The sequence below is a fragment of the Cordyceps militaris genome (genome assembly GCF_000225605.1).
Source record: "Cordyceps militaris CM01 unplaced genomic scaffold CCM_S00001, whole genome shotgun sequence".
NCBI classification, from domain to species: domain Eukaryota; kingdom Fungi; phylum Ascomycota; class Sordariomycetes; order Hypocreales; family Cordycipitaceae; genus Cordyceps; species Cordyceps militaris.
Genome location: NW_006271969.1, coordinates 1,179,702 through 1,189,976, shown reverse-complemented (window position 1 = coordinate 1,189,976; position 10,275 = coordinate 1,179,702). Strand labels below are relative to the sequence as shown.

Below are 10,275 nucleotides of genomic sequence, written 5' to 3'. Positions count from 1 at the left end.
AAGCCTAATCCCTTTGCTACCGATGAGCAGATTAAGAGCCATCCCGCGGGCTTCTTTTCTGGCCAGCTAGATAAGAGAGCTACTAAGAAACCCAGCCCACAGGGCTTGCCGATTCAGGCCGGCTCACCCCAAGACACCTTCGGCGGCGTCGGCAAGCCTAATCCCTTTGCTACCGATGAGCAGATCCAGAACCACCCCGCGGGCTTCTTTTCTGGTCAGCTGGACAAGTAAGCTACCGAGAAACGCGACCCGCCGTTCTTCGGCGGCGAGGGCGACTTTGACCAAGGATTTGGCGAAGTATTCGGTGGATAATTCGGAGATGATGGCTTTGGTGGAGGCGTCGGCGCTGACTAGACTTTGGAAGGGTAAGCAATCAGTTTCCAGAGGACCAATACCGTTACAGTGCTGATGCTCTTGGCAGACTACACGCAAAATCTTGAGATACACATACCTGCAGTGCAGGACCTACTACCAGGCAGGGACGCTTCTGGGGGGCTGGGTGAGCTGGGAGTGTAGTGTCTAAAAGGAAAAGATAGACTGGCATGGAAAAGCTGTATCTTTATTGTGAAGCCTTTTACCACGTGTTTTCTCCTTAGTTATAGAACAGTTCGTCACCTCACTTCCTGCTCCGTAGCGGAGGAAGCTAGCCTGTGCAGAGGTGATATACAAAGTCATTTACAAGAAATTCATTTGTGATTTCATCAACGAGGTCCGTCTGTTCTGCAACTGCAGCAGACTTGTAGACGGAGGAGGCTGTGCGGAGCTCGGCTACAACGGCAGCGGCCCAAGCCTTCTTTCGAGCTTGCAGGGTTGAGGCGCCCACTGCAGCAAACCCGCACGCTGTAATTTGTAGTGGAAATCAGATGACCCCATTAGGCTATCCTTTATTAGCGCAATGTTACATCGTTGTCCAGCAATCCAGATAAGTAGCTAAGCTAACTGTAATGACAGACGGCTTAGAAGCCGGAGGAACGATCTCCTATTACCTAGTATATATATATACTATACTAGTAGAAAGAACTTATATAATATAATAACTACCTCTTATTATGCCTTATTGGTCCTAATAAACTAGGCTACACTTGGCGTAGGGAACTTTTGCATTGAATTTCTCATTGGGCCGATTGCCAGGATGGCCCGTCTAAACACTCATTTTGGACCCTGTGGTTCAAACACACAATAGCTAATCAATGTGGCACAAATTTCTCATTATCCCGTCGCATCACTCTACTCTCCGAGCTCTTCGCCGTCTCCCGTCTGTCTAAAACCTAAAAAGGGTCAGGATATCCCAGTTCTCTGCGCTCAACAAAATGGTTCAGATCCAACACATCATCCACATTCACCTTGACTTCTCAAAACATCTACCTGAATTCAATTTTACTTTCGTACCCTCTCATCGCAATCATGAAGACGGCATCGAGCAGCGTCATCACCGGGGCCGCCCTTATCGTTGGTGCCGCCAATGCTCATTATGCCAACATGGGACTGGCTGGTGTCAGCTGTTATATCTATAACTCCTGAGGGTCATATGATTGTCCGTAACGCTGACGGAACGTCACGATAACCCTATCATCACCGGCAGCCTTACCAAGCGCGTTGGCATTGAGTGCATCGTCCGCTTCTGCCGTGGAGCTAGTGAAGAGGCTCGTCAGGATGAGGTCGTCTCGCGAGGATCTCTAATTTGAGCTTGACCATGTGTCTCGTTGTCTTGTATCGACTTGGCAAGAGAATTTCTTATGTTACAACGTCACTATTTTCAGCATAGAGTAGCTACGCTAGACTTGATACGATACAATGTGACGCTATGATTATTGTAATACGCTGTGTGCCCTGATAGCGCTTAGGTGCTACTTAGCAGCTCTGGATTTGGCCGAACAATACTTTGGACTTGAACCCTGTTTTTTGCAAAATTTGCCAAGGTAGGTTTAGCACCATACTGCAGTTCTTGACATGATTCGATTTTGTCACTATATTTGCTGTTATTATTGCAAGGCCGCTGCCTCGGTCCAAGTAGACCGCGTCACCTGCTTGGCAGACCCCGGCTGCCAGAGCTGCAGCAACCCGTCAGGGGTCTTGATTCATTGCTGGCTCGTGCCAGCGCCACCGAACCATCCGAGCTTGTTGACAGTCCACGCAGCGCAAGCAAAATATTTTGAACTCGGCCTCGACATCATACACCATACACCGCAGTCATGTCCTCGTCTCCTTCAGATGCGGGCTGGCTCTACAGCGCGGCACTCTTTGTTTACTCGTCAACCATTGTGCGCTTCGTCACCGTGACATGTGTATGTACACTGATCCGCAGCTTCCCGCTGTAGATTTCGCTGATGCGACCTCTAGCTTCTCATCGGTTCCGTGTCTATTCTTCCCCTCGTCATCTTTCTCACCATCGACATCATTCTTTGGTGCTGGAGAATGGCTTGGTATCGCTCGCCTGACGAGCTTGCTCAACCAGTCGACGCGCAACCTGACCCCAAGGCTTCGACAACCACTTCCATCAGTACAAACGGTGCTTCAAGGGCACAAGCTACGCGGCGAAGATGATAGCGAATCATGACTACCAGCATCTTTGTTTTGATTTGTCTTTCCAAGCCAACTATTCAATGTCTTTTTTTAACTCGTCTTTCCAAGCCAGCTATTCAAGTGTCCTTTTTTTATATATCCTTTTGACAATGGGCATTATTTACGGAAACTGCGAAATAACCTTGATTAGATCAGCCGTCACGCCCATGGCAGTGACATCGCCGCCGGCTCCGGCGCCCTGGATGATGAGCGGGTTGCTGCCGTACCGCTCCGTGTAGAAGCTGATGATGTTGTCGCTTCCCTTGAGGGCAGCAATGGGGTGGGAGCGGTCAAACTCTTGCAGGCCGACCTTGACGGCGTTTGCGGCCACGTCGATGCTGCCGACGAAACGGACAACCTTGCCGGCCTTTTCGGCGGCCGCCTTGGTCTCTTCCATCTGTGCGTCAAACGCGGGGAGCTTCTCGAGGAAGTCGTCGCCGCTGGTGCACGTCTCGAGCTCCTTGGGGATGAGGCTCTGGACGGGGAATGAGGTGGGCGACTCGACGGGCAGGCCAGCGAGACGGGCGAGGATGGTGAGCTTCCGGGCGACGTCGAGGCCGTTGAGGTCGTCGCGGGGGTCGGGCTCGGTGTAGCCGAGGGCCTTGGCCTTCTTCACCTCGTCGGACCACTTGCCGCCTTGCCCCTCGGTGGGCGCAAAAGAGTTGAAGAGGAACGACATGGTGCCGCTAAAGACGCCCTCGATCTTGGTCACCTTGTCGCCGGTGTCGACGAGGTCCTTGAGGGTGGAGATGACGGGCAGGCCGGCGCCTACGGAGGACTCGTGGTAGACCTTGGCACCCGACGCGGTGGCGGCGATGAAGATGTCCTTCCACAGCTGGTAGGAGCCGGAAAAGGCCTTTTTGTTGGGCGTGACGATGCTCACGCCGCGGGAGAGGGCGAGGGGGTACTGATCGGCGACATCCTGGGACGAGGTGTTGTCGACGAGGATGGTCCTGGCGGGGGCGGCGGCGAGGTACTCGATGACCTGGGCCAGCGCGGGCGGCGTCTTGGTGGAGGCTGCGAGGGTGTCAAGGGCGCTGTCGATGCTGATCTCGGCATAGTCGTCGTGGAAGAGGGCCTTTTTGCTGGTCGAGATGTAGCAGAGCGTGAGCTTGGGCGACGGACGCCGGGTCGCGAGCGTCTGGAGCTGCGACAAGAAGGACTTGCCGACGCCGCCGGCGCCTGGGTAAATTAGCGATTAGAGCGCGGCTGCAGGAGGCGAACGGGTTGGGAAATATTCTTACCGATGACGGCAATAAAAACTTGGTTCGCGGCAGCCATGATTTGAGAAGAATGCAGAGCAATGGGAATATGTAAAAGAGAGAGGGGTGCGAGAGTCAATTTTGAGATGCGATAGCGGGGTGCTTCGAAAGCGTCACACCACCAAGGCCGTCAGGGTCGATAACCGGCGGCGGGACAGCGGCAGAGTTTCAGGCTAACGTACCTACAGTGGGACATAGTTTAGCAAATTACCACCAAATTCCCTGGCCTTGTTGCTCGGAAATGCCTCGAGGCACTGTTGTCTTGGTGGGGGAAGCAAATATCACGTCATTGCACATGCAAGCAGTGCACATTGTCCATGGCGATGCGCCTCATTCGTGCGCTTTTTTTATTCATATCTACAAGACGTGCGTTTTCTATATATAAAGGCGAAAGGAACCGTCTCTCAAATCGTGCTGTGGTCGCCGTCTGTATTTCCTTAATTCTTACAGAGCCTTGGCCAGAAAGGCGTCCAGCTGCGGCGGCTTGGGCTCAAAGACGTCGTCGAGGCGGCTGCCGTCCTTGAAGAGGATAAACGTGGGCATGCGGCGCACGTTGAGCTCCTTGCTGAGGCCCTGGAGCACGTCGACGTCAATCTTGCAAAAGTAGACGTCCTTGAACTTTTCGTCGGCCGCGTGTCTAGAAAGTTGGCCGTGTCAACATGGGGGGTGCGCCGGGGGTCATCATGGCGGGGTAAAAACGAGGGGCAGAGAGGAGAGACGGCTCTGGCTTTTGTCGCATGAGCAACGGGCGTCAACGTACTTTTTGAAAAAGGGATCAATCATCTTGCAGTCACCACACCAGAGAGCGTGGAAGTCGGCGACGACCACCTTGTGCTCCTTGAGCGCGGCGTGAAAGGTGTCCTCACTGGTCAGTAGGTTAGCCAAAGGCTGACGTGGAACTCAAGAGTCCCTGCCGCGGGGATGCAAAGACCTACTTTGTAATTTCTTCAATCGCCATTGTGTCTGCGGTAGTGTCTAGATGTTGGGGAATGGAAAGTACGAGTTGGACCTCGAGTTCAAAAACTCCAAACGGGCCTCTCGCGCAGCGGGTCTGGCGGGTGGCGTGCTTTACAGGTGCTCTGGGTCTATCAGGTATTACCAGGCTCAACCCGCCTCAGAAGGTGACATGCCTTCCAGAAGGGGACACCTGAGTACTGTAGAAGCTTCTGTAATTGATTTACAAATAATTAACGGTGAGGCTGAAATGAGTAATGAGTAACGTGCTACAGAGAGGTGCGTCTCATTAGTAATGAGGTAAGAGGCGGTTTTATCCATTCACTGCAGTAAAAATAATACATCCAATATACGCATCCGCACATACAGTATTTTGAATCATTGGCAGAGTTCTCAGAGTAACGAATCAGTTGAGCTCAGCCATCGCAGACAATACAATACATTGATCAACCGCCGTTAGTTAGACTGATCAACCCCACCAGGGAGGGACGTCAGCTAATCATGTACACACCAGCCCAGCAATTCGTTCCTAGTTAACAACCAACAATCGTCCCCAAAACTTGACCTATTACCAAGTACTCTTCCGTCCATGGCGTGAAGAAATGCCTATTCCAGGCTTTCCTCCCGTCAACACCGCAACCACGGATCACGCCCCGCGACACAAGAAATGGGCTCCCCGGTCCAGATCTGGCTGCTTCACCTGCCGGTACGTGACCAAGCTCAACGTCCCGCTCCCCTGACACCCGCTAACACAGTACTCGGTACGCTTCCAGGACCGGCCGCGTCAAATGCGACGAGGCCAAGCCCGTCTGTGGCCGGTGCGTCCGCCTCGGCAAGCACTGTTCCGGCTACGGCGTCGTCATGCCGACGCGCACCACCTCGAACGTGCTCATCGCTCCCAAGACCGTGGAGGCGCGGCCGTCCCACCCGCCTGGTATATGCATCGAGGCCGAGCCGCCGAGCTGGGACCATATGCAAGCCATTCGATTCTGTACGGACCGTCTTCCGCCTCCTCCTCTCTCTCTCCCCCCTCGCCGACGCTGACTCCCAACCCGGACAAGACGTGCTGCACTTCCTGCCCGCCCAGTCCGCCCACCTCCCCCAGCCCAGCGCCCCCAGATTCGACACCTGGAGCCACATGCCCGTCTTCCTCATCTGCAGCATGGTTACGCAGCAGCTCCAGTGGGCCTCGGCGGCCCGCGGCCGGATACTGCGGCCCGGCGAGGACCCCGCGTTCGCCGGCACCTGGGCCAAGTACTTTGGCTACTACCGGAAGCTCCTGGGCGTGACCAACGCGTGCATCGAGAACGGTGGGCCCGGAAAGTACCGCGCTCTGTTTTGCATCTTTGGGCTGTTCTGCATGGACATCAAGGCCGACGAGCCGCTGTGGCAGGCCCATCTCAACGGCGCGTTCGCCTATGTTGACAAGATGGGCGGGCTCGAGGCGCTGCTACAGTACCCTCCGTCCTTTTCTGGCTACGTATTGAAGGATCTGAAGCATGTCTTGCTGCAAGTCTCTCTCGAACCCCCAACCAGGCGTCGCTTCCGAGCCAGCAGACACAAATCACGTCTTCGTTTGCTAACTGTTCCCGCGTTTGCATTGCTAGAGCGTCCATCATGTGCAACACCACAAGTCCTATCGGGAGACAGGTTCGCGGCCTGGACTTCTTTACCGATGCGGACATGATGACAATCATCAAGAGCGGCACCGTCATCCAGCCGCCCCTGCCCGTAGACATCTTCATTTCCATTGCGCGCTTCACGCAGCTCCGTATCGCTGCAGTCACCGGATCCATCCCAGAAACAGACATATCTGACGCAGCGCAGACCCAGCTCGCCACGCTAAATGCCCTCGACCCGGAGGCATGGGCCGCAGAGCATGGCCTGGGCGACTACCCGCTCGTGGCCGCCACCGGCCGCATATTCCAGGCGGCAACACAGCTGTATGTGGCGCTCACCCTCGGTCGGGTACAAGGTCTCGTACACGGGATGCTTCCGGCGCTGCAGAAGAGGCTGGTGACGCTTCTGGACGCGATATGGAACAATATCCGCAATCACGGCACCCTACTGTGGCCGCTGATCGTAGCCGGCGTCGCGGCGGCCGGCGGCTCCGAGGAGGACCGTGCCTTTGTCGCGCAATGCTTCCACACGGGTAGTCGGAGCCGGAATCTGTTTGTGGAGTTTTCAAGATGTGGGAGCAAACTCGAACAGATATGGGCAGACCAGGTGACAGACTGGGACGACTGCTTTAAGGAGCCTTTTGTGTGCATGGTATGATACCACGAGGCTGTCATAGATCCCCGGCGGTCGCCACAAGATTCGGTTTACTGCGCACAATATAATTACATTGGCCGAATTGTGTTCTTACCATCCTTTCCTTGTCATTGTGTAATAGAGTCCGTTAGATTCTAGACTCATCATTCACAGTATCATTAGCTGGCGTAAATTACCACAAAAACCAGGAGTATATTTCAACGAATATGAATTTGGTCATATAAATACATTTCTATTTCTATTCGTTCTTCGAAGACAACTCACTCGGCCGATGGCGTGGTCCAGACACATGCCCCACCCAAGCAGGTATTACCAACCACACTTCGCGACTGATTTTTGGGATGGAACTCTAACTACAAATTACCATCTGCATCCTCAAGACAAACTCAGGCTCGCTCGTACCCGATATTCACGGCAAAAAACGCATCAGGGGATGTTGCAGATATGAGAGTGATGTGATTGGATTCCACAGACACACGGTGCCGCAGACCGTCACCAGCACAAAAGACACACATTCTCACACGAGATGCCTCAAGATCCAAATCTCTACGGGCAGCGGCCCAAGAAGAAGCCGCGCAAGGATGCCGCCCATTCATCCTCCCTGGACTTTACAGCGCAGCTGACCTCGCTTATGGCATCGTCTGGCGGCTCGTCAAGGGCCACCACCGCCGGCCGCGCCCGCCCTTCCAAGGAGCCCAAGGACGACCTGTTTCGCACCCACACGGCCCGGAAGCGGGAAGCAGAAACACGCGCCCAGGATGAGAAACTCGTCCTCAAAGACGTCACCGGGACCGAGGATGAGTCGCGCGAGCGAGCCCGCGCGAAGCGCAACATGGAGAACAAGGCGCGCCTCTACGCAGCGATGAAACGAGGCGACTACGTGCCGCAGGACAATGAGGCGGGCCCCCTGATTGACTTTGACCGCAAATGGGCCGAGAACGACGAAGGCAAGGACCTTTCCGACCTCAGCTCCTCCGGCGACGAGGCGGCGGCGGACGGCGGGGACGACGAGATGATGGAGTACGAGGACGAGTTTGGCCGCCTGCGGCACGGCACGCGCGCCGACAAGGAGCGCATGGAGCGGCGCGCGCGGCGCGGCCTGCTCGGCGCCGAGGAGCTGGACCGCATGTCGGCGCGCCCGGCGGCACCGAGCCAGCTCATCCACGGCGACGCCATCCAGGCCATGGCGTTTGCGCCCGACGACCCGGAGCAGATGGAGGCGCTGGCGCGCAAGCGCGACCGCAGCGTGACGCCGCCCCCGATGAAGCACTACGAGGCCGACAAGGAGGTCCGCACCAAGGGCGTCGGCTTCTACCAGTTCAGCCGCGACGAGGCCACGCGGCAGGCCGAGATGGCTGCCCTCGAAGAGGAGCGCACGCGCACCGAGGCGCGCCGCCAGCAGGGCGAGGACCGCAAGGCCGCGCGGAGGAGGGAGATGGAGGAGCGCAGAAGGGAAATGGCCGCGAGGAGAGCGACGAAGCAGGCGGATAGCTTCCTGAGCGGCTTGGGGGAGTAGATGTATTCGGGGTAGGTAATGAAAAACAACTTGAGTATGTCGTTTCCTGCCATTCATTGCCCTGCCAGGCCCGTCCGCGTTCAAAAGTGAAGTTTTGAGAGAAGCTTTTTTCTTCTATTACTGTTATTTTCTGTTACTTTTCTCTTCTTTTCCTGCTATCATTCTTCGTATTCTTATCCTGCTTCCCTTTCCCGCTTCTTCTCCAGTACCAAGCTAACGCTCAAAAATCATATTGCAGTGGGCTGCACGCGTCAAGGAAAGATGTCATCAGGATCCTCGCTGCTCTTGTCTTTCTCTCCCTGGACGAGAGACAGGTTGGTAACGAGCAGCCAGCCAACACAATGAAAGGCCGTGATCACGCCAAAACTCCCGACATTGGCGCGAACCAACAAGGCCATGGTTTACACCAAGGTATATAAGCGCGAGTAGTTCGCCTCCTTAAAGTTTCCCACACAGATGCGGGACGGCTTCGTGACCGACTATGGTGTGAGTAAATAATGCACTAGAGGAAGGTTTTCACGGCACCCACAGATGTAATCGCCGCTTTCAGTTTGTCTAGTCTTCTTCTCTGCTTCCTATGTATTGGCTTGCAGTATCGATTTGAACACTTTCTCATCGCTGTTCCTCAAGATTCTCAGGATACAACCAGTACATCGCAGCTTACGCGAATCCGGCTCTTCCACACCGCAAAGGAATTCTCAAAAACGCCGCTACCCTACTCAGAAAACAGCCGATAATTCTCTGTGCTGCTCCCCCTCTGCCCAACGATGGATCGAGCTGGGATCTGCACATCACAAAGCCGCCGCACGGGTCAGCACAGCAACGCAGCAGCAGCAGCATGGGTTTCAGAGTACACTGAAGAGACGGACATTGGTTCAGCCGTGTCCTACAGCGATACCTCCTCCATCTCCAATCCCCCCAAACTGCACCGCCGCGCGCGCGCGGCGGTGCGCCGGGCCTGGGACAATTTTACAGCCCGTGTCGCGAACCGCTTCCAACGCATGGGCCTGGGCCCGTGCCCAGATCGCATGACGGCGGGCTTGCTGCCCCCGGTGAAGACGCGGCGGCGGCGCGTATGCGCGGGGGTGCGGCAGTCGCGGGAAACGCAGCCTCCATCACGACGCACCCATATCGGGCAGCGGCGCTCCGCGTCGCAGGATACGGGAGGCCCGTTACGACCGATGCCGCCTTTAAATGGGCCAGGCATCTCACCGCTGATGGCTGCGTCTTTGATGATAATGCTTTGAGTGTCTGCCATGTCGTTCTTGGCCATCTCCGGGGCGGTACTGTACTTGCCAGTCTGGTTCATGAGAAATACAACGCAAACGCGGCATTGGAACTGAAAAACAAAACTACAGGACACTATACAGAGGGACGCTTCTAAATTCAACATGTTACGCTCCATGTCCAGAAATGGGATGGGTTTCTTGTCAAATCAGAGACGTGTCACGGCTGGAAGCGCCGAGCCTGGAGTCAACCACTACGTCAACAGATTCTCCATGCGTCTCACTCGCACATTGGACGTCCCTATGGGCTTGGCCACGAAAGCAGGTGTTTTTTTACAGTACATGATATTGGGCGTCTCTATATATATATGATGATTTTAGGGATGTCAAATCTGTTCTCTATGGGCTTGTTTCGAAAAAACCTCCATCTCGATAGGCGGCGCAAATTCTTCGGTTGCAGTGACACCAAGGTAGCAAATAT

At 55.1% G+C, this 10,275-nt stretch overlaps 4 protein-coding genes across 4 annotated transcripts; 1 reads left to right on the top strand and 3 right to left on the bottom strand.

The window, feature by feature from the left end:
* Window positions 1-2,683: 2,683 nt before the first annotated feature.
* CCM_00332 (homoserine dehydrogenase) lies at window positions 2,684-3,843 on the bottom strand (the record flags this gene model as incomplete). Its single annotated transcript, XM_006665492.1, has 2 exons — window positions 2,684-3,744; window positions 3,807-3,843. The coding sequence occupies 2 exons, from the start codon at window positions 3,841-3,843 to the stop codon at window positions 2,684-2,686; spliced, it is 1,098 nt and encodes a 365-aa protein (XP_006665555.1).
* Window positions 3,844-4,268: 425 nt separating this feature from the next.
* CCM_00331 (thioredoxin) lies at window positions 4,269-4,782 on the bottom strand (the record flags this gene model as incomplete). The annotated part of the gene is made up of 3 exons (XM_006665491.1): window positions 4,269-4,461; window positions 4,585-4,689; window positions 4,760-4,782. 3 exons carry the CDS (start codon window positions 4,780-4,782, stop codon window positions 4,269-4,271), a joined length of 321 nt encoding a protein of 106 aa, XP_006665554.1.
* Window positions 4,783-7,578: 2,796 nt separating this feature from the next.
* CCM_00330 (uncharacterized protein) lies at window positions 7,579-8,568 on the top strand (the record flags this gene model as incomplete). Its single annotated transcript, XM_006665490.1, has 1 exon — window positions 7,579-8,568. The coding sequence occupies one exon, from the start codon at window positions 7,579-7,581 to the stop codon at window positions 8,566-8,568; it is 990 nt and encodes a 329-aa protein (XP_006665553.1).
* An 886-nt stretch (window positions 8,569-9,454) lies between these two features.
* Window positions 9,455-9,877, bottom strand: CCM_00329 (uncharacterized protein; the record flags this gene model as incomplete). Its single annotated transcript, XM_006665489.1, has 1 exon — window positions 9,455-9,877. The coding sequence occupies one exon, from the start codon at window positions 9,875-9,877 to the stop codon at window positions 9,455-9,457; it is 423 nt and encodes a 140-aa protein (XP_006665552.1).
* Window positions 9,878-10,275: the final 398 nt, after the last annotated feature.